This window comes from Gorilla gorilla, chromosome 4 (genome assembly GCF_029281585.2).
Source record: "Gorilla gorilla gorilla isolate KB3781 chromosome 4, NHGRI_mGorGor1-v2.1_pri, whole genome shotgun sequence".
NCBI classification, from domain to species: Eukaryota; Metazoa; Chordata; class Mammalia; order Primates; family Hominidae; genus Gorilla; species Gorilla gorilla.
The window spans coordinates 60,334,003-60,359,123 of NC_073228.2; the positions used below are offsets into that span (position 1 = coordinate 60,334,003).

General features: G+C 39.1%; 1 protein-coding gene across 4 annotated transcripts in view; it reads left to right on the forward strand.

The window, feature by feature from the left end:
• Positions 1-25,121, forward strand: part of MYO1D (myosin ID) — a 384,944-nt gene that overhangs the window by 221,747 nt on the left and 138,076 nt on the right. For all 4 annotated transcript variants that reach the window (XR_010133616.1, XM_031011723.3, XM_055388511.2 and 1 more), the window contains exon 20: positions 11,664-11,777. Coding sequence is in view for 3 of the 4 variants with exons in the window: in XM_031011723.3 (XP_030867583.1) it covers positions 11,664-11,777 (114 nt within the window). In the remaining variant the exon portion in view is untranslated. The remainder of the gene's footprint in view (positions 1-11,663; positions 11,778-25,121) is intronic.

Below are 25,121 nucleotides of genomic sequence, written 5' to 3' on the forward strand. Positions count from 1 at the left end.
GAGAAGGAGAGAAATAAATAATATTTTTTAAAATAACAGCTGATATTTCCCAAAAATTTGATGAAATGTTAAATGCACAGATCCAAGAAGCTCAACAAACACTAAGCACAAGAAACATGAAGTAAACTATACTATGGTAAATTGTAACTAAATTGCTCAATACCAGTAATAAAGAGAAAAAAGACACGAAGGAACAAAGAAAGGATGCATCCAATTTCTTGTTAGAAGCAATGCAAGTAAGGAGACAGTGGAGCAACATCTTTAAAGTACTGGTGAAAAAACAACAACAACTTAGAATTCTATACCCAGCAAATATATCTTTCAAAAACCAAAGTGAAATAAAGACTTTTTCAGACATATCTGAAGATAAACACTATAGGAAATGTTAAAGGAAGTCATCCAGACAGAAGGAAAATTATACCACATGAAAATGTGGACACTCACCAAAGAATGAAGAGCAAGTGAAGTGGTAGCTACATAGACAAATACATGTCTTTTCTTACTTAAATGTCTTTAAAAGATAATTGACTATATACCAATGTTTATGGCAGCATAATTCATAATAACCAACAGGTGAAAGCAATTGAAATGTCCATCGATGGATGAATGAATTAAGAAAATGTGGTATAGGCCAGGCATGGTGGCTCACGCCCATAATCCCAACACTTTGGGAGGCTGAGGCGGGTGGATCACTTGAGGCCAGGAGTTTGAGACCAGCCTGGCCAACATGGTGAAACCGTGTCTCTACTAAAAATACAAAAATTAGCCAGACATGGTGGCACAGGCCTGCAATCCCAGCTGCTCGGGAGGCTGAAGCACAAGAATCCCTTGAACCCGGAGGGTGGAGGTTGCAGTGAGCTGAGATCGCACTACTGCACTCCAGCCTGGGCAACAGAGTGAGACTCTGTCTCAAAAAAAAAAAAAGAAAGAAAGAAAGAAAGAAAATGTGGTTTAGCCATACAATGGATAAAAAGCCATAAATACATGCTACAACCAAGGTGAACGTTGATATTATACTAAGAAAAATAACCAGATACACATGGATAAATATTGTATGATCCCAGTTATATATGGTACCTAGAGTGATCTGATTCATAGAGACAGAAAATAGAATGGTAGTTCTAGGGGTTGGGGAAAGAGAGGACTGGGGAGTTATTGTTTAATGGGTATAGAGCTTCAGTTTGGAATGATGAAAGTTCTGGAGAAAGATAGTGGTGATGGCTGCACAACAATGTGAATGTGCTTAATGCCAATGAAGCATTGACCTATACACTTAAAAATGATCCAAATAGAAAATTTTGTTATGTGTATTTTACCGAATTTTTTAAATGAAAAAACACAATTGGCTACTTAAACAGAAACAGTGATAAAGTAGTGTAGAGTTTATAATATATGTAGAAGTAAAATTTATGATAACAATAGCACAAAGATGGGGGAAATGGAAATATACTGTTGTATGGTTTTTATACCATAACGTGATATAATATCAGTAGACTGTGATATGTTATAAACGTATTCTGTAAATCCTAGAAAAGCCACTAAAATGGCAATACAAAAAGTTATAACTAATAAGCCAACAAAGGAGAGAAACGAAATTATAAAAAAAAATCTCAATGCAAAAGAAAGCAGAGAAATGTGGAAAAGGGAACAAAGAACAAATGGGACAAATAGAAAACAAATTGAAAATGATAAATTTAGGCCTAACTGTATTGATAATCACATTAAATGTCAATGGTCTAAACACACCACAATTAAAAGGCAAAGATTATGGCTTCTTAGCATGTGGATGTGTGCACCACCCCCAAAGCTCTCTAAACCCCATAATTTTGAGTTTATGGAGGTTTTATTACACAGGCATGGTTGATGAAATCATTGGCTATGGGTAATTAACTTAATCTCCAGCCCCTCTCCCCTCTGTGAAGGTTAAGGGGTGGGGCTGAAAGTTCCAACCCTCTAATCATGCCTTGGTCTTTCTGGCAACCAGCCCCAATCCTGAAACTATCTAGGAGCTCCTAGTCACCAGTTATCTGATTAGCAGATAGAAACTCTTATGTTGGGAATCTGGCACTAAGACTAAATAAATATCATAACAAAAGGTGATTCTATAACCCCTATCACTCATAAAATCACAAGAGTTTTGGGAGCTTTGTGTCAGGAACTGGGATGATGAGCAAATATATGTATTTCTTATTATATCACAATCAGTGTTTGAATATTATAAAGAAGAAGAAAGAGGTCAACTCAACGTGATAGAGGCTTGTTTGTTTGTTTTGTTTTTTGTTTTGTTTTTTTGAGGCAGTCTTACTCTGTCACCCAGGCTAGGGTGCTGTGGCGCAATTTTGGCTCACTGCAACCTCTGCCTCCTGGGTTCAAGCGATTCTCCTGCCTCAGCCTCCCCAGTAGCTGGAATTACAGGTGCACATCACCACGCCTGGCTAATTTTTATATTTTTAGTACAGACAGGGTTTCGCCATGTTGGCCAGGCTGGTCTCGAACTCCTGACCTCAAGTGATCTGCCCACCTAGGCCTCCCAAACTGCCGGGATTACAGGCATGAGCCACCGTGCCCAGTCATCAGTGTGATAGGGGCTTTTTAACAAAATAGAGAGCAGCTGGTTACAGTTAGAATGAAATAAATGTCATCAAGGAAAGACTGCTGGCAGTATCTTGGGGTGGGTTACCACACTCCAGAGTTTAGTTCTGAACTCTGAGATTTAGAAACTCTATTTTATAAGTATACCTAGAGTCGATCAGACTATCAAGAAAAGACTTTTGCTAACCAGATTCACACACCCATGCAAAAAAAAAAATGTATAAGCTATAATGTCAGTTTGTAAATATAACAAAGGAATGTACCATGTCACTGAGTCCTCATATTCACTATCTAGTACACTTTAGTATCAAGCAGCTGGGAAATCAAATTAATAATCAGAGCAGTTGATCAAAGACAGTTGGATGGTTTTAAGAATTAGGTCATTTACTGCAGAAATGCCTGATGTCTCTATCTTTCCAGCAATGACAATTTTATGTCTGACAGAGAACATGTCTTTACCTGGGTCCTGCTGGATTAAAAACTGAAGCATTCTTATTCATGTCCCTGTATTTCCAAGTTCAAAGCAAAATACTCTTTGTTCACCCTATAGCTTAAATACGACTTTAGAAACTGTTCAATCCCAAGGCTACGCCAGCGTAAACTTGATAGGATTTCAGTAAAGCCCTCTTCTTTATGCTTAGATTCTCTCTGAAACAGCCACTTTCCATTAACCACATTATAAAATGTCCTTTAAGGTGAAAGACTTCTGCAAATAGCTACTCTCAACCATAATGTGTTTTCTCCTTATCTGCCTCTCCAGATAAACTTTTATCTGTGGCCCCCTGTGGTACTGACTAAACCTATAGACAGATCACTTGTAGTGTTTAGGGAAAAACAAATGCTAGGGATTTTTTTCTTTGGTTGAAGATTTTAGTTTTGGATAACAGAAGAAACAAGATGAGGGTTTATCTAATACAGAGTCTATAATCTAGTTTTTCTATTACTATATGAATTTAAGTGGGAGAAAAGAGTGCTTTTTTGCCATAATTATAAGTCTGGAATTTACATCTATATGTAGAATTTTTTCCTTTGCCATTTTAATATAGCTAAATTATGCAATCTGAGGCTTTTACTTTGTTACCTGATGTCCTTCCCACTCAATTCATATTCTGAGGATAATTTAAGCTGCTGAAACAGAAGGTAAAGATTTGTGATATGTTCTCTTTAGAAATTACATTTTTTGCATATAAAAACGTAATATTTTCAAACAGTGTTTTCATACAATTGCTGCTTTGAGGTTTTCTTTTGTTGTTTTTAGATTAACTCGGGAACATATAAAAGGACATGGGACCTACTTGTTTTGACTCTGGAATGACCTTATGAAATTATGTAACAGGTTTTTTTTAATCATATTCTTTTGCCCTACACTCATATGTTTTTCAGTATGATTCCACAAAAGATGACGTGCATGACTTTTACTTATTATTGTTTCCTTTCTTTTTTATATATATATATTTTTACAGAGAGGGTCTTCTTCTGTTGCCCAGGCTGTGACTGCAGCCTCAAACTCCTGGGCTCAAGCAATGCTCTTGCCTCAGCCTCCCAAGTAGCTGGGATTAGCTATTATTCAGTGCCTATTTTAGATATTCTCTATGAACTCTAAGATTCATACAAGTGATAGTAAGTGTTCTTCAACATGAGTTTTACAGAACCAGTGTTCTGTTGAATATTTGTAGGTGCTAAAAAAGGGTTTCATAGTTAAAAGTATTTTGTAAATACTGGGTTAAACATGCTCTTTAAGTGCAGAATTCTCAGAGCCTTTAATATATTCATGGGATCCTGACTGTTAGAAGGAAAACTAACAAACAGAAAGGACTTCCACACCAAAACCCCATCTGTACGTCACCATCATCAAAGACCAAAGGTAGATAAAACCACAAAGATGTGGAAAAAACAGAGCAGAAAAACTGAAAATTCTAAAAATCAGAGCACCTCTCCTCCTCCAAAGGAACGCAGCTCCTCACCAGCAATGGAACAAAGCTGGATGGAGAATGACTTTGACGAGCTGAGAGAAGAAGGCTTCAGACGATCAAACTTCTCCGAGCTAAAGGAGGAAGTTCGAACCCATCACAAAGAAGTTAAAAACCTTGAAAAAAGATTAGATGAATGGCTAACTAGAATAACCAATGCAGAGAAGTCATTAAAGGACCTGATGGAGCTGAAAACCATGGCACGAGAACTACGTGGCGAATGCACAAGCTTCAGTAACTGATTCGATCAACTGGAAGAAAGGGTATCAGTGATTGAAGATCAAATGAATGAAATGAAGTGAGAAGAGAAGTTTAGAGAAAAAAGAATAAAAAGAAACGCACAAAGCCTCCAAGAAATATGGGACTATGTGAAAAGACCAAATCTCCGTCTGATTGTTGCACCTGAAAGTGACAGGGAGAGTGGAACCAAGTTGGAAAACACTCTGCAGGATATTATCCAGGAGAACTTCCCCAACCTAACAAGGCAGGCCAACATTCAAATTCAGGAAATACAGAGAACGCCACAAAGATACTCCTCGAGAAGAGCAACTCCAAGACACATAATTGTCAGATTCACCAAAGTTGAAATGAAGGAAAAAATGTTAAGGGCAGCCCTCGGGTTACCCTCAAAGGGAAGCCCATCACACTAACAGCTGATCTCTCAGCAGAAACTCTACAAGCCAGAAGAGAGTGGGGGCCAATATTCAACATTCTTAAAGAAAAGAATTTTCAACCTGCAATTTCATATCCAGCCAAACTAAGCTTCATAAGTGAAGGAGAAATAAAATCCTTTACAGACAAGCAAATGCTGAGAGATTTTGTCACCACCAGGCCTGCCCTACAAGAGCTCCTGAAGGAAGCACTAAACATGGAAAGGAACAACTGGTACCAGCCACTGCAAAAACATGCCAAATTGTAAAAGCCATCGATGCTAGGAAGAAACTGCATCAACTAATGAGCAAAATAACCAGCTAACATCATAATGACAGGATTAGATTCACACATAACAATATTAACCTTAAATGTAAATGTGCTAAATGCTCCAATTAAAAGACACAGACTGGCAAATTGGATAAAGAGTCAAGACCCATCAGGGTACTGTATTCAAGAAACCCATCTCACATGTAGAGACACACATAGGCTCAAAATAAAGGGATGGAGGAAGATCTACCAATCTAATAGAAAAGAAAAAAAGGCAGGGATTGCAATCCTAGTCTCTGATAAAATGGACTTTAAACCAGCAAAGATCAAAAGAGACAAAGAAGGCCACTACATAATGGTAAAGGGATCAATTCAACAAGAAGAGCTAACTGTCCTAAATATATATGCACCCAATACAGGAGCACCCAGATTCATAAAGCAAGTCCTTAGAGACCTACAAAGAGACTTAGACTCCCACACAATAATAATGGGAGACTTTAACACCCCACTGTCAACACTGGACAGATCAACGAGACAGAAAGTTAACAAGGATATCCAGGAATTGAACTCAGCTCTGCACCAAGTGGACCTAATAGACATCTACAGAACTCTCCACCCCAAATCAACAGAATATACATTCTTCTCAGCACCACGCCGCACTTATTCCAAAAGTGACCACATAGTTGGAAGTAAAGCACTCCTCAACAAATGTAAAAGAACAGAAATTATAACAAACTGTCTCTCAGACCTGTGCAATCAAACTAGAATGCAGGATTAAGAAACTCACTCAAAACTGCTCAACTACATGGAAACTGAACAACCTGCTCCTGAATAACTACTGGGTACATAACGAAATGAAGGCAGAAATAAAGATGTTCTTTGAAACCACCGAGAACAAAGACACAACATACCAGAATCTCTGGGACACATTCAAAGCAGTGTGTAGAGGGAAATTTATAGCACTAAATGCCCACAAGAGAAAGCAGGAAAGATCTAAACTTGAGACCCTAACATCACAATTAAAAGAACTAGAGAAGCAAGAGCAAACATATTCAAAAGCTAGCAGAAGGCAAGAAATAACTAAGATCAGAGCAGAACTGAAGGAGATGGAGACACAGAAAACCCTTCAAAAAATCAATGAATCCAGGAGCTGGTTTGTTGAAAAGATCAACAAAATTGATAGACCACTAGCAAGACTCATAAAGAAGAAAAGAGAGAAGAATCAAATAGACACAATAAAAAATGATAAAGGGGATATCACCACTGATCCCACAGAAATACAAACTACCATCAGAGAATACCATAAGCACCTCTACGCAAATAAACTAAAAAATCTAGAAGAAATGGATAAATTCCTGGACACATACACCCTCCCAAGACTAAACCAGGAAGAAGGTGAATCTCTTAATAGACCAATAACAGGATCTAAAATTGAGGCAATAATTAATAGCTTACCAACCAAAAAAAGTCCAAGACCAGACAGGATTCACAGCTGAATTCTACCAGAGGTAGAAGGAGGAGCTGGTACCATTCCTTCTGAAACTATTCCAATCAATAGAAAAAGAGGGAATCCTCCCTAACTTATTTTATGAGGCCAGCATCATCCTGATACCAAAGCCTGGCAGAGACACAACAAAAAAAGAGAATTTTAGACCAATATCCCTGATGAACATCGATGCAAAAATCCTGAATAAAATACTGGCAAACCAAGTCCAGCAGCACATCAAAAAGCTTATCCACCATGATCAAGTTGTCTTCATCCCTGGGATGCAAGACTGGTTCAACATATGCAAATCAGTAAACGTAATCCAGCATATAAACAGAACCAAAGATAAAAACCACATGATTATCTCAATAGATGCAGAAAAGGCCTTTGACAAAATTCAACAACCCTTCATGCTAAACACTCTAAATAAATTAGGTATTGATGGGACGTATCTCAAAATAATAAGAACTATTTATGACAAAACCACAGCCAATATCATACTGAATGGGCAAAAAGTGGAAGCATTCCCTTTGAAAACTGGCACAAGACAGGGATGCCCTCTCTCACCACTCCTATTCAACAGTGTTGGAAGTTCTGGCCAGGGCAATCAGGCAGGAGAAAGAAATAAAGGGTATTCAATTAGGACAAGAGGAAGTCAAATTGTCCCTGTTTGCAGATGACATGATTGTATATCTAGAAAACCCCATGGACTCAGCCCAAAATCTCCTTAAGCTGATAAGCAACTTCAGCAAACTCTCAGGATACAAAATCAGTCTTCAAAAATCTCAAGCATTCTTATACACCAATAACAGACAGACAGAGAGCCAAATCATGAGTGTACTCCCATTCACAATTGCTTCAAAGAGAATAAAATACCTAGGAATCCAACTTACAAGGGTTGTGAAGGACCTCTTCAAGGAGAACAAACCACTGCTCAATGAAATAAAAGAGGACAAAAACAAATGGAAGAACATTCCATGCTCATGGATAGGAAGAATCAATATCGTGAAAATGGCCATACTGCCCAAGGTAATTTATAGATTCAATGCCATCCCCATCAAGCTACCAATGACTTTCTTCACAGAATTGGAAGAAACTACTGTAAAGTTCATATGGAACCAAAAAAGAGCCTGCATTGCCAAGACAATCCTAAGCCAAAAGAACAAGCTGGAGGCATCACACTACCTGACTTCAAACTATACTACAAGGCTACAGTAACCAAAACAGCATGGTACTGGTACCAAAACAGAGATATAGACCAATGGAACAGAACAGAGCCCTCAGAAATAATACCACACATCTACAACTATCTCATCTTTGACAAACCTGACAAAAACAAGAAATGGGGAAAGGATTCCGTATTCAACAAATGGTGCTGGGAAAACTGGCTAGCCATATGCAGAAAGCTGAAACTGGATCCCTTCCTTACACCTCATACAAAGATTAATTCAAGATGGATTAAAGACTAAAATGTTAGACCTAAAACCATAAAAACCCTAGAAGAAAACCTAGGCAATACCATTCAGACATAGGCATGGGCAAGAACTTCACGTCTAAAACACCAAAAGCAATGGCAACAAAAGCCAGAATTGACAAACGGGATCTAATTAAACTAAAGAGCTTCTGAACAGCAAAAGAAACTACCATCAGAGTGAACAGGCAACCTACAGAATGGGAGAAAAATTTTGCAATCTACTCATCTGACAAAGGGCTAATATCCAGAATCTACAAAGAACTCAAACAAATTTACAAGAAAAAAAGCAACCCCATCAACAAGTGGGAGAAAGATATGAACAGACACTTCTCAAAAGAAGACATTTATGCAGCCAACACACACATGAAAAAATGCTCATCATCACCGGCCATCAGAGAAATGCAAATCAAAACCACAATGAGATGCCATCTCACACAAGTTAGAATGGCAATCATTAAAAAGTCAGGAAACAACAGGTGCTGGAGAGGATGTGGAGAAATAGGAACACTTTTACACTGTTGGTTGGACTGTAAACTACTTCAACCATTGTGGAAGACAGTGTGGTGATTCCTCAGGGATCTAGAACTAGAAATACCGTTTGACCCAGCCATCCCATTACTGGGTATATACCCAAAGGATTATAAATCATGCTGCTATAAAGACACATGCACACGTATGTTTCTTGTGGCACTATTCACAATAGCAAAGACTTGGAACCAACCCAAATGTCCAACAATGATAGACTGGATTAAGAAAATGTGGCACATATACACCATGGAATACTATGCAGCCATAAAAAAGGATGAGTTCATGTCCTTTGTAGGGACATGGATGAAGCTGGAAACCATCATTCTCAGCAAACTATCGCAAGGACAAAAAAGCAAACACCACATGTTCTCACTCATAGGTGGGAATGGAACAATGAGAACACCTGGACACAGGAAGGGGAACATCACACACCGGGGCCTGTTGTGGGGTGGGGGGAGGGGGGAGAGATAGCATCAGGAGATATACCTAATTTAAATGACGAGTTAATGGGTGCAGCACACCAACATGGCACGTGTATACATATGTAACAAACCTGCATGTTGTGCACATGTACCCTAGAAGTTAAAGTATAATTTTAAAAATCTGTATATAAAAAATAAATCAATAAAATAAATTTTAAAAAGGAAAAAATATATATTCATGGGATATGAATATCCCTAGTGGAGGCTGTGGTTTGCAGTATTTCTGAAACCAACTTGTCCATGGACCCTTACTTTCACAAAACCTCACATAAGGCTAGAACTGAACAGCTTAGAAAAATGCTGCTATACAAAGACTTGGAACCAACCCAAATGTCCAACAATGATAGACTGGATTAAGAAAATGTGGCACATATACACCATGGAATACTATGCAGCCATAAAAAATGATGAGTTCATGTCCTTTGTAGGGACATGGGTGAAATTGGAAATCATCATTCTCAGTAAACTATCGCAAGAACAAAAAACCAAACACCGCATATTCTCACTCATAGGTGGGAATTGAACAATGAGATCACATGGACACAGGAAGGGGAACATCACACTCTGGGGACTGTTGTGGGGTGGGGGGAGGGGGGAGGGATAGCATTGGGAGATACACTAATGCTAGATGACAAGTTAGTGGGTGCAGTGCACCAGCATGGCACATGTATACATATGTAACTAACCTGCACGTTGTGCACATGTACCCTAAAACTTAAAGTATAATAATAAAAGAAAAAAAAAAGAAAAATGCTGCTATAGAAGCTCTTCACTCACTGTGTTTCAAGTTTTCTGACAAGTGCCAATCCTCTGTTAATAGCAAAAGCTGTTGCTATGTAAAGTTATTTACTAAGGCTAATAATTATTCCACCATATAGGTTCTATTTTACTCTCAATTACAGACACCATTTTTGTCAAGTTGAAGACTGAAAAAAATGTGCTTTGGTTGTTAAGGAAATGCTTAGAGAATTGACTGATTTCTAAAACTATGGGGCAAAGGGGAGAAGATTGAATAAAATTCAAACTAAAATTTAAATTTTAGTTTGCTATATCCTCCCTATAGCAATATATCCTGCTATGTTCCATCCTGCCAATCTTAATTCCGTTAGCTAAATAGCCTACCAAAGCTAACCATGTTTTCAAATTGATCTCTAACTTCTTTGTTTGCATCTTAGAAATAAGAATTTGAAGGAGGGGATGGAGGATATAGATCACAACTATGCCTTCTTTTCTAGTTGAGGAGGGCTTTTTAAGTTTTCTGTTTGTTGGTTTGGTTTGCATTCTTTTTCCTTCTAGTTACTGAAAAACATGATATCGTAGTGGTTCAAAAATGTTTAGTGCTAGGTACGTTGATTAGTATCCAAGTCTAGCTGGACATGGTGGCGCATGCTGGCAGTCTCAACAACTTAGGAGGCAGGAGGATCACTTTAGCCCAGGAGTTTGAGGCTGCACTGAGTCACTGCTTGAGCCACTACACACTATCTTGGGTGACAGAGTGAGACCCTCATCTTTTTAAAATACATATGTGTTTATTACCCAAGTCTAAGTAGCTAACTACTTATAAAATATCCTGTGGTTAATTCTGCTCTTAGGAAAAGATTTACCTGAACATGTGAATCTTCTCTGACCCTCTGTCTAATAAAGTAGCATTCTACACACACACACACACACACACACACACACTATTTCTCCCAATCTCATAATCTAGTTTATTTTCTTTATATCATTATATGAAATTATTTTTACTTATTAGTTTCCTATTTGTCTCATCCCTATATACTAGTCTCAGATTCTTATTATAACCAAGGGCTTCATATTATTTCTTTGTATAATTGGGTTATTTGCCTTTTACTTATTGAATTGTATTAGTTCTTTACATAGTCCAGATACAAGTCCCTTTTTAGATATATGATTTTCAAAGTTTTTCTCCCATTCTCTAGGTTTGCCTTTTTACTTACTTGATGGTGTCTGGGTTACATATGTTTAGTCCTTTAATTCTTCTGTGGTTTTCTTGTTTTCCATGTTCAATTGTAAAATTTCAATTGCCAAATTCCACAAGTATGGGAACAGCTACTCCTTTTAAATCTTTATTGCATCCAGTAGAGTGGCCATACATGGTTCACATCTATTAAAGAATTTGTCTTCACAATCAGCCAACTTGATTTCATTATTGATGAGATACTATGGTTTATTGGTTTGTTCTCTTACAGGTAAATCGATTTAGTAAGGTGGAAGACAGAGCAATTTTTGTCACTGACCGTCACCTGTATAAAATGGATCCCACTAAACAGTACAAGGTGATGAAGACTATCCCTCTATACAATGTAAGTCCTCTGTGCTTCTCTCTGGATAAAGATTCTTAACCTGGTGCTCATGGACCACTAATGGGTCAATAGACTGAGTTCTAGAATCTTTGGGGCTTTAGGATGCCCATGAATTCCTGAAATTTTATGTGTCATATGTTTTGTAGAAATGTACAGTTTTCTAAAAGGATCCAAAGTTTCCAAGAGATAAATGCAGACATTTTTTAAAGTGTAAGGACTACTGATTCTTTGTGATCTTTCTCTATTCCTGATCCACTGTTTAAATGCACTGGCGTATAATGCATTTTCTTATTTGTTTTCATAAGGTTTGTTTTTATATGGAAATGGTAGAAAATTGGTAGGGGATTACTTAAAATATTACTTTTTCTCTTTTAAATGTAAAATTTATGCTGCTTCCAGAATTCTTTTCACCATATATTTTGTGCATATTTAGTTGTTGATTGTGTGATCTTTGGTGTAAGTCCACTTTATTGTTCACTATAACCATACAGTTTTCTAATTCCGTTATCATTTTTTATTTGAAATACGAAATTTCGTGGGTATCTCCTTGAATCGCAAACAAAATTGTTTGTTTGTTTGTAATTTGTCCTTCTTAATAGAGTCTGCTTTACAAGTGACTGTTTATTCTGATTCTTCAGAAAGATCCTACCGGAATATTGGATCTTTTCACGTGTCAGGTGATTTTCCTCTGTTAGTTGTTAAAGAAGGAAGACTGTGTTTGTCTAATACTGGGAACTATGAGGAGTATTACTTAGAGAGTATTTTAAATCCTTTTGGTTGCTGCAAGAGGGAATAGGAAACATATTGTTTTACAGTTTTATTTTGCTAAGTCAGGGGTCCTTTTAGTTATAAGGTACAAGGTACAAGGAAGACAAACTATTCCTGGCTTTGCTGAATGCTTTAGAATGTTTTAGACTATGGGGTGGAGATCCGTCTTCACTATGCACCCCTCACCCAACCCCCTCACACACACACCTTTTTTCCTTTCAATAGAAAGGCCAATAGATTGCAGCTAAGGCTAAAATGATATGACACTCTTTTTTATTTTATTTTATTTATTTTTTAGACAGTTTGACTATGTCCCCCAGGCTGGAGTGCAGTGGCACGATATCAGGTCACCGCAACCTCCACCTCCTAGGTTCAGGTGATTCTTGTGCCTCTGCCTCCTGAGTAGCTGGGATTATAGGTGCACGCCACCATGCCCAGGTATTTTGTATTTTTAGTAGAGATGGGGTTTCGCCAAGTTGACCAGGCTGGTCTCAAACTCCTGGCCTCAAGTGATCCACCCGCTGTGGTCTCCCAAAGTGCTGGGATTACAGGCATAAGCCACCACACCCAGCCCTAACACGCTCTTGATTATATATAGTCTTCTTATATATAGACTTATAATCTTCTATTGTAGTTACAGTTTAAGCCTAATAACCCTCCAATCTTGAAGTAGGAGATGAAGATAGATGAGGCAGAAAATCATATTTTGTCCAAGTCTAAAGAAGTGTGAAACCAAAAAAATTAATTGTGGTATGTGTTTTGTTCCTTTTCCTTGCTTTCTATTAAGGGGAGATTCATCAGGCACATGATATAAATTCAATAAATAGTTAAACAGCTCTTTGAACCGAAGTTGTTTTCCCTTATTCATGTCAACTGGTTTGTATTTATAGTCACTGTTTCCCTTTATCTTCATCATTATCATTGCTAATTGTTATTAATAATATCATGACATCATAAAAACTAACAATGTTTAACTACAGTAGTAAAGGTAAAACGTCAGTGGGATGGATACACCCTGTTGCAGATGCTGTCAACACCCTGCCCATACCGTCTTGTATTCCCATACCATATTTGTGCATACCAGCCTGATTTCCAGCAGCCAACATCTTTGTCAAAAAGCTGCCCTCAGGCTGGCAAACCTGCTTTGCCCTTACTCACAGAGGGCTGGAAGTGCCTAGGAACTCATTATGTGATAAGTGTGGGGTATAAATACTCCATCTCCGTCACTCATTGGCCAAGACAATTCCAGGCTGTCTCACACCATTTCCTAGAGCTTCCCTGCAGGAGTAAACTTGCCCACAGTGGTGTCTGCCTTCTCTCCCCACTTCCTTGCCAGTGTGCCTGAACCTCCCAAATCAACTCTGTATACTCATCAGCCTTTATCTCAGGGTCTGCTTCTGGGTGGAACTAACTTCAGAAGGGCAGCCACCTTTTCAGAGGGAGCAAGTTCGATGTGATGGGGAACTTCCAACTAGACCTGTCATTGTTTTTAAGTCTGAAGCAAATATGTCAGAATATTAAGTATGGATGATAGGGACATGAGTATTTGTTATATTATTGTTTATACTTTTCTGTATGATTGAAATATTTTGAAATTAAAAACAAAGTTTAAGATAAAGAACCTTTTTAAAACATGATGATGCTAATAATAGTGTTGGAGAAGGTGGGAGGGGATGAAGGAAAGTGATTTCAATTTTAACCATATTGAGTTTGAGGTTTTTGTGAAACGTACAAGTATACTTTCCATAGATAGTTGGAAGTCTGATGGTATAGAGTGGGAAAGAATTCATCACTTCACATTTAAGAGTGGACCCATGTACAGTTGGAGGCTGAAATTATGAGTCAAGAGAGAGAAAGGGGGTGGATTATTCAAAAACATCCACAGTTAAATGGTGGGAAAAAGAGAATCACTGAAGGAAATGGAATAAAAAGGAAATTTCTTTATGGACCTCCATTTTCTCATCTCTCTTTTAATGGACTAAATGAGCTCTAATTTCCCTTCAGTTCTATACTTTTTAAATTATTCTACGAAAGAAAAAAACTATGGGAACATCATGTTTCAAAATCAAATCGGAAAGTTTTCAGAAATAAGAGTAGTCAATAAAAACATACAGGGCATAGCTAAGGGCATCCACACTTCTCTCATTCTCCACCTTTCATTTCTCCTTCTATAGAGGCTCCTTTCCTGTTTTAGTTAGTCCTTTCTTGCTCCAAGGACAGACTATAAGCGCATTCTGTCTTAAGTAATGTTTCTTTTTTTCCCCCTCTCCGAGACGGAGTCTTGCTCTGTCACCCAGTCTGGAGTGCAGTGGCGCCATCTCGGCTCACTGCAACCTCCGCCTCCCAGGTTCAAGCAATTCTCCTGCCTCAGCCTCCTAAGTAGCTGAGATTACAGGCACCTGCCACTGTGCCCAGCTAATTTTTTTTGTATTTTTAGTAGAGATGGGGTTTCACCAGGGGTCTTGAGCTCCTCACCTCATGATCTGCCCACCTTGGCCTCTCAAAGCGCTGGGATTACAGGTATGAGCCACCACGCCTGGCCCCATTTTTGATTTTAGTAAAGGTACAAGGGTAGTAAGGGAATCAAATCCCATGGAAACCCAGGAAATGCTACCATTCAGATTTTAAGGCAGCTTTAAGGGACCCTGCTATCGTTTAGCCTCCTCCACAACCTGAGTTTTGCATAGCCTATGTTTCTGCCATTCTTTCTCTTTTTCTCTGCCATTCTTTCTCTTTTTCTCTTTGTCTATCTTCTTACTCACAGTTACTTCTCTTGCTAGACAGCATGGGTCAGCTTTAGGCTAAGGTCTGAGTCAGCCAACTCAGCAAACCATTAGAGTTTCATCTTGCAGTAACATATTGAACACAGTGTCTCAGATGAGGCCTCGCCATAGCAACCAATGCTGGGTGATCCAGATCGGTACTTTTGTTCATGCCGAATGCTTGCAAATCTATGCATAGTCTTTCCTTACTTCTTCTGGTATGGCATGGATAATTCCTACTATTCATTTTGGGGTATAACTGATCTCCTCCCTCCACTATTTATCACTGTCATCCTTAGGCCCTAGCCATATTTGGACCTTGGTCACAGATCACGCTGAATATTGGGGCGGGTCATTGAGTTTTCCCAGCAGAAAGGAGCAGCAGAAGAGAAGTGCTTCAGATAGGCCAGGTTGGCCAGGCATCCTAGGTCCTTGGATTCTTCCCAGCTACTCCCACTCCAATTGCCAGCATCCCAGTCTTTGTCAAACAGGACCTAAAATTGTGCTCATGAATCTCCAGGATGGGTGAAAACTCAGCTGATGTTGCAATTTGGTAGTTTGTCTAATCATTCTTGAACGTAGTCTTCATGAGTGCCTTCAGTGGAAAGTGGTTCCTCTGTTTCCTTAACTGCCTCCAGCCACGCACTATGGGACCAATATTTGTTGTTTTCCTAATGCACTATAAAAAATACCCATCCAATCCCACTATCCTTACATCTCCTAATGCATTGAACCTCTATAAACCAGCAACTAACTTTAATGGGCACACCAGCCATCTCCCATGGGTCACCAGTGATAAGTTAAGTAACATCTTCCTCCGTACAGACCATGAACTGCTGGCTTTCCACACTGGGTGGAGCAATCCTCCTTTGCCCCTCCTTGTTGAGATGCTGCAGCCAATTGCACACCCCCTCTTGAGAGTTGCTTTTTGCAGCATCCTGGTGCTCATTTCTTCCTGCTAGGTTTTGAGTTGTAATGAACAGAGACTTAAGGGACCTCGAGTAGACAGGAGGTGGGCGATTTTAAGTTGCATCTGGGTCAGAGAGAATGACAGTCTAGAAATTACCTTCTTTGGGATTTTAGGCAGTTATACATCAGATCATCTGATCACACCCTCAATAACTAAACCATTCAATTCAGATAATTACTAAGTGTTCATTATATGCCAGCCACATATGTATTAGGAACATAGAGGTGTCAAAACAGGCAAAATCTCTGCAAGTCTTGGAATTTACATTCCAATGGGCAAAAGTATATGTGTGTGTATGTATATACATACGCACATGATATAGTTCATAGAAGGTGATAAGGGAAAAAATAAAATCAGGAAAGAAGATAGAACGTGTGAGGTGTGTTGTAAGTTTAAATAGGGTGACCAGGCCTCACTGAGAAGTTGACATTTAAGCAAAGACTTGAAGGAGTTAAGGAATGAACCGTATGTGTACTTGGTGAAAAGTATTTTAGAAGGAAGAGCAAAGACACAGAGACATGAGCAGGGAGGAAGGAGCCTTCTGGGATGGGGGTGGGGGCTGGAAATGTGTAATAGCTTGATCTGGTGGGGGTTTCACAGATGTATACATTTGTAAGAACTCATCAAGGTGTTTACTTGAGATTTGTGCACTCTAGGGCATGCATGTTATACCCTGATAAAAATGGGAGGAGAAAGAGAAGAAAAAGAAGAAGAAAGCAAGCTATCTATGAAGGGGGTAAGAGCAGGATGTAAGTAAAGAGGAAAGTGAAGCAAGTTAGGTAAATGATCACTCAAGCCTGGGGGAGATTTCAGCATACTTAAAGAGAGGGATGTGTGAAACACTAGAGTGAAGAGCTCTTCATTGTACCTATAGGTATATACCCCTTTGTGTTCCTAATATTGATTATATGTACTTTTTCTCATTTCTTCCAAGATCAGTTTTGCTGTAGGTCTGTCTCTCTTACTGATTTTGTTATCTTTTCATTTACCTCTGCTCTTATTTTTCCTTCTTCATTCTTTAGGTTGTTCTTTTTCTAGCCTTTTTAGTTGGGGGCTTAACTGTTTTGTTTTTAAATTTAGTCTTAAAAATTCATTGAATTTGTAAATTTGTATTTAAGAATGGCTAGAGCTGAACTTCACATGTGTGATACTACCTTTGTTGTTCAGTTTTAATTATTTTGTGATTTCCATTGTGAGTTCCTCTTTAAGCCATGAGTAGTTTGGTAGTATGTTTTTAAATTACTACATAGATAGTAATTTGTGGTACGTGTGCTTTTGTGTTCTGTGCGGGGGAGATCATTTTTCTCCATTGCTCTTCAGTGCCATATTTGTCATAAACCGAGTGTCCATACACCTCTTCCGGATTCTCTGCTCTGTTCTATTGGTCTGTTAGATATCCTTGTGCCAGTTACTGTTTTGATTACTGTTGGACAAAGGTATTATGAACCCAAAAATTACAATAAATTCCCAGATACCCTCCTTTCAGTCTTACCTCCTCCCAACATAACACTGTCATTTGCCACAACCATATGAAGGGAAAAAGAGCGGGGGATGATGGTAAAAGGAATTCTGTCAGAAAGGACAGCTTCCTATTTGCCTATATATATATATATATATATATATAGTACTTAAGTTTGCATGTTTTCTTTCTCATGACGTCAAATGCCTTTAGGAGTCAGATGGGCACATACACGAATGCAGCATATACCTCATGACGCGGCAGCCGCCACTCCGCTCCAAAAGGTTTGGGCCATGCCTGAATCCACTGGGCCAAAGCTTTGGATATGCCTAGAAAAATCAGAAGTCTGCATTTTATGTGAAATCTCCTAATTGTTAAGTATTATGAACTAACTTTAAAATGCCTTGCAAGCCAAATAAAAAAACATGTCTATAGGCCATATTCAGCCCCAGGTTTCCAGTCTGCTACTCTTATTAAAAGAGGTCTTGTCATTTGTTATTTGAAGTGAGCTATAACCAGACTCCTTGGCCTCCTCCATGCCAAACTTTAAAAACTCAAAATCTATGTTATGTGTTATTCTAGACTTTATGGAGCAGAGATAGACACTAACCATTTCTCACTCACTTATAAGGAGCTATAATTGGGTGCAAGCTTTAGGAGAATATATTTTCTACTTTAGTTAGCAAGGAGGGAAGGGAATAAAGGAAATCTCTGATAAGCAAATCTTTCCTAACTTAAGAGCATTCTGTTCCCTCAGAGTTCACTGCTAATTCTATCCCTCTGACTTTTTATTATGAAAAATTTCAAACTAACAGAATTTGAAAGAATAGCACAGGGAACACCCATGTTCCCCACCCCTATATTCACTAAGGGCTTATTTTTTGCCATATGTGTTTTATTTCTGTCTTGTGACACTTCACCCTTGAAATACACGTGTGCATCTCTGAAGAATAAGGACATTCTCCTTCATAACCACAATACCATTTTCGTATCTAAAATATTAATATTTCCATAATATCATCTAATATTCAGTACATATTTAAATTTCCCCAGTTGTTCAGACTACCTTTTTTTTTTTTTAAGAGACAGGTTCTCGCTCTGTTGCCCAGGCTGGAGTGCAGTTGCACAATCATAACTCACTGCAGCCTTAAACTCCTGGGATCAAGCATTCCTGTCTCCTCAGCCTTCCAAGTAGCTAGGACTGCAGATGCACGCCACTACTCTTGGCTAAACTTTGAAAATTTTTTTTGTAGAGACAGGGTCTCACGTTGCCCAAGCTGGTCTGGAACTCCTGGCCTCAGCCAGTCCTCCTGCCTCAGCCTCAAATCCCAAAGTGCTGGAATTACAGGCATGAGCCACACCACACCTGGCCAAAGACTGCCTTTTAAACCTGTTTTTTTAATAACAGAATTCTGTGTAGGTTCACATTTACATATGTAGAAGTAAAATTATTCCATCATATGGCACTTGGTAGTTACATCTCTGGTCTGTTTTAGTCCACACTGCACCTCCACTCACATATACCCCTACCCTGTTTTTTTCCCATCATATTGACTTTTTAAAATAGCTTTCTTGAGGTATAATTCATTGTTACAGACTGAATTGTGTTCCCCCAAAATTTATGTATCAGAGTCCAAACCCCCAGTACCTCAGAAAGTGACTGTATTTGGAGATAGGGTCTTTAAAGTAGTAATTAAGTTAAAGTGGGATCTTAAGAGTGGGCCCTAATCCAGTATGACTGGTGTCCACATGAGAGGAGATTACAACATAGGTACAGAGGGAAGGCCATGTGAAGACAGAGAGAAGACAGCCATCTACAAGGCAAGGAGAGAAGCCGTCAGAAGAACAACTCTACCGGCAGGGCATGGTGGCTCATGCCTGTAATCCCAGCACTTTGAGAGGCCGAGGCGGGTGGATCACGAGGTCAGGAGATTGAGACCATCCTGGCTAACAAGGTGAAACCCCATCTCTACTAAAAATACAAAAAAATTAGCCAGGTGTGGTGGCAGGCACCTATAGTCCCAGCTAATCGGGAGGCTGAGGCAGGAGGATGGTGTGAACCCAGGAGGCGGAGCTTGCAGTGAGCCGAGATCACACCACTGTACTCCAGCCTGGGCAACAGAGCGAGACTCCATCTCAAAAAAAAAAAAAGGAGGAACAACTCTACCAACATCTTAATTTTAAACTTCCAGACTCCAGAACTTCAAGGAAATAAATTTCTGTTGTTTAAGCCACCTAGTCTGTGATACTTTATCATGGCAGCCCTAGCAAACTAATATATTTACGTACCATAAAATTTGCCCATTGTAAGTTATAGTTATTTTTAGTAATTTATGCAGTTGTGCAATCATCACATAATCCTGTGTTAGAATATTACTAGGCTGGACGTCTGTAATCCCAGCACTTTGGGAGGCCAAGATGGGAAGATTGCTTGGGCCCAGGAGTTTGAGACCAGCCTGGGTAAAATAGTGAGACACTGTCTCTACAAAAGAAAGAAACAGATCTGCATACTAGATGTGCTTGTTGCTACCAGGGATTCGTTTCTTTTAGGTCCTCTCAGCTGGCACAGGACAGAAATATATGTGTATAATCTGTGTATATACACATCTTTATAAATATTTTTATATGTGACCATCTTTATATGAAGTTAAACATGAGTTTATACTAGTGTCTCTCACTCTAGTCCATGACCACATGAGTCATTCTAGCCTTCCCCCATTGCTTATCTTTAAATTCCCTGTCCAAAAGTGAGAAACCTGGCTTGCACCATCCACTGTCCGTTTACCTAATTGTTCATTTCCAGTATCCATGCATAGCAGTATCAGAATTGTTAACCTGTACTCCTGTGAGGCACGACTTTATCAAATAGAGTACAGTGCTACATGCACTTCCTTTTCCCTTTAGTCTTACACACTCCACTCATTTCCAAAGTTACCTAGGTCAGCACCTTTTCTTCCTGCCCTCTTCAGTGAGATTGTTTGATACCTTTTTTTTTTTTTCTTGAGATGAAATCTCACTTTGTCACCCAGGCTGGAGTGTAGTGGCGCAATTTTGGCTCAGTGCAACCTCCGCCTCCCGGGTTCAAGCAATTCTCTGCCTCAGCCTCCCAAGTAGCTGGAATTACAGGCGCCCGCCACCACGCCTGGCTAATTTTTTTGTATTTTTAGTAGAGACGAGGTTTCACCATCTTGGCCAGGCTGGTCTTAAACTCCTGACCTCATGACCCACCTGCCTTGGCCTCCCAAAGTGCTGGGATTACAGGCGTGAGTCACTGTGCCTGGCCCATACTTTTTAATATAGGTGGATTCTCTTGTCACATTTTGCATTCCTTCCTGAAACCCCCCAACCTCCTAATTTTTTTTAAGTTGCCCACATTAAGGTTCACTCTTGATACTGTTGAGTTCTGTAGGTTTTGGCAAATGTATAGTGTCATGTATCCACCATTACAGTATCACACAGAACAGTTTCACTGCTCTAAAGATCCTGTGTGCGTAACCTGTTCATTCCTTTCCCTCTTTCGCCTGAACCTACGGGAACCACTAATCATTTTACTGTCTCTACAGTTGTGCCTTTTCTAGAATGTCATATAATTAGAATCATACAGAATGTAGCCTTCTCAGATTGTCTTCTTTCACTTAGCAGTAGGCCTTTAAGATTCCGTCATGTCTTTCCATGGCTTGTTGGCACATTTTTTTTTTTTTAGTCAAGAAATAGTTCATTATATGGAGGTGCCATAATTTGTTTCTCCATTCACCTATTGATTGCTTCCACTTTTTGGCAACTATGAATAAAGCTACTATAAACATTTGCAAGCAGGTTTTTTGTATGGACACAAGTTTTTAAATCTATTGAATAAATAGGAGTGCTATTGCTCAATCCTGTGATAAGACTAAATTTAGCTTTGTAAGAACTGCCAGTATTTTCCAAAGTGGCTGTATCATTTTCCATTTCCACCAGGAATTAATGAGTTTCTGTTACTTCCCATCCTCACCAGTATTTGATAGTGTCTTTTTTTTTATTTTGGCCATTCTAATAGGTATGTAGTTGTATCATGTATTTTTCTATTATCCTAAAATATATAACTCAGTACACACTGGATTATCAATTAATCTTTATGAGAACCATCTCTCCACTCTTTGTCATTAGTTGGTTTGTTTTCAGGAGACAAAGCTTGATCTTCATGTAAGCCTAAGTAGACATAATTAAAAGCTGAATTTGGCACTTTTTTCCCCTCTTCCATTAGCAAGAATTATTCAATTTACCATTTAATGATGGTTCTAGTCACTCACACAGGAAAGATAAAAACAGGAAATCGTGACAGGTTTTTGAGACTCTTTTCAGCAAACACTGTTCTCACAAATGGCATGGTCATATAATTGTAAACAACATGAAACATTAAGTTACGGGTGACCCCTTTCTATGTATAAATATTGCACACTAAGGTTAGGGTTTCAGCCAACTGGAATCTGCATTATTGTCAAATTGGCATCATCCCCTTTGAGTCACCAGGCTATATTTGTATGTAATATTGAATTAAAGCATTAGTTGTAAAATTGTTAAGAAAGGTTAAAATTTTTACAGGGACAGTAGGGTCAGAATTTGAATGTTTTGTGAGCTGGGGAACTTGTGGTTGCTGAGGCTTGATATGGAAAACAGAAGCAAGAAATAGCCTACATAATTAGCAATATTGTGTCCAAAACTTTGATCACAATCTCTTTGAAAATCATACTAGAGATCACTGTAAATTGGTGGGAAAGATTGCTCCCCGTGGCTGAAGCATGTTGCTTGAATAAATGCACTTCTGCCACTAGAGTTCATGTGGACATTAATCCTCCCAAACCAGCATCCATGGAGCAGGTTGCCAGGATTGAGTTTAATTTGCGTAAACAAAAAATCTGTTCGCCAGTTTTGAGTGAGAGCACATTAACCGAAACATATAACCTTACCTCAGCTAGAATTCTTCTTACCCTTCTTTTGTTGTTGAGTCGTGTTAGTTTTGCCTGATGTGTTTGGTCTGAAGAATGTTTGAATCTGCCCATTAATGTTGTTTTGATATAATCCCTTTTTATCAGTATGGGCTTGATGACTAAGGAAGCAGACAATTAATTGCACAAATAACTCCTTTCGTTCTGTGGAGAATACAAAGCAAGCAGGGGAGAGAAAAGAGACAATTATCTGAACCGATGTGACTGTTTTATAAAGGTAAATGGACTGTAATTATGCCAGACTTCATGCTTTATTGCTCTATTTGACGTGACTTGCTAGAAAGATATCATTTCGTTTGGAAGATGGATTGTCCTTGTAATGTGTACAGGGTGAACCCTGCTGAAATCCATCCGCCCGGTCTGTGCCCCATCACCATTTCTAAAGCACCCTGCCCTCATGGCAGTGTCCCAAAGGAAGGGGTTTCCATGGTAACCTCAATGGATACAGTCAGCTGACGTCTGGCACCGCCTGTGCTGGTGTGCGCTAGCCTACTCACTCCCTCGGCCCTCCCTCAATCCTTTAAACTATATTTATTAGTTCTCTTTAATGGAAAGTATATAATCGCTTAATGTCAGACCCTGAGTGGCACTCGGCTTTATTAATTTATTTAGGTAATAAATTTACCTTCCTAATTAATTCTCAGTAGTCCTGGGAGCTGTATTATTTTGAACATCTTGCACAATGTTTATAGTTCTGCGTGTTATAACAAAGAGAGCCACTTAGCAAAATTAGATATTTGGAAACCTCTCTTAGAAAAAAAGTAATGTCTATATTATAGAGAAATTTAGAAAAATACAGATGAAATTTTTTTCTTATTCTGATGGCTTTGGCAATGAAACATTCTTTCCCCGCCTCTTATAATTTCTTTTTAACACTCAATGACTTTATTATTGGATTTGAGTGAGCCACGTCGTTTTAAAATACTTCTAAGAAATGTGACGACTAAGCCACATTCTCTCTCTTTTTTTGTTAATAAGAAAGAAAGAAGTCAGAATTTCAGAGCTCCCCTATTGATGGTTTTCCTGACATGTGTTCAGAAGCAAACGCCTTTTGTTACACTGGTTAGAGTCAGCTGCTTATGCCAAACGCTACTAAGCAAACTGCTTTCTTTTTTTTAATGTGTTTTTCCTTACATGTGCAAAAATCTGACCAATAAGCAAACGATTTATAATACCAAAAGTCACTGCTTTTGGGCACAAAGTAGAGTCCATTTTCATCAGTACTGTACTTGGAAATTCAATTTCATATGTAAAAGATGTCTCAAAGCAACGTCTGAAAGCACCAACCACTAGGGCCAATTTATGACTCCTTTAAAAAGCTACGTTGTTAAAGAAACACAATGCCTTTTAAGAACTAAAGTGTAAGCAAATTAGTGCAGTACCACCTTAATTTATCCAGAGGTCAGATTGCTAGAGGCAGGATGGCTTTAAAACAAAGCCATACACGGAGATATATATATTTTTTACATCTCTACATTTGCAGAAATAGATGTCACTAAGCTGCGGCAATAATAGGCTTCCTTTAGACAGCTGTCTTTATCAGAGCTCTCTTTTATTCAGTAAACATTTTGGAGCACCTCCCATGTGCTGTGCATTTGGCATGCACTGGTGGTGCGAGCATACATCACGTAGCCTCTGCCTACAAGCCTTGTGGACCCGTGGGAGAGACAGGGAAGCCACCAGTCCATCGGCACAGTGCCTAGGTTGCTCACTGTGGCAGCCCCGTAGGTGCACAGCACGGTAATACCTTGCTCTGAAGAGAAAACTCGTGCTCAGAAAGGTGAAGCAATCTGCCCAGGTCACAAAGCTCACCAAGAATGGAGCTGGGCTTCATCATTTGTGTGTGTGACCTAGCCCCTAATCCCGAGTGTGTTTGACCTAGGCCAGTTCCAACAGCCACCTGCTACCTGCCCCTCCCTTTGACAGATAACACATGAAACTAAAATCCTGTTTGGGGCCCAGAGCAGTGGCTCACACCTGTAATCCCAACACCTTGGGAAGCTGAAGCAGGCAGATCACCTGCACTCAGGAGTTCGAGACCAGCCTGGGCAACATAGTGAAACCCCATCTCTACAAAAAATACAAAAATTAACCAGTAGTCCCAGCTGCTCAGGAGGCTGAGGAAGGACAATTGCTTGAGCCCAGGAGGCAGAGGTTGCAGTAAGCTAAGATCGCACCATTGCACTCCAGCCTGGGCAATAGAGCGAGACCCTATTAAAAAAAAAAAATCCTGTTTTAAGAGGAAAGAAATAACAGAACTCACATTCATCGCATGTGTCATGCCAGGTGTTTCTTAAATGATTTAACCAGACTATATCTCAATCATTGTAAGAATCCCAGGCAGGAAGTCTCATTTTATAGATGAAATAAATTCTCAGAGAAGTTGACCACTAGTGCAGT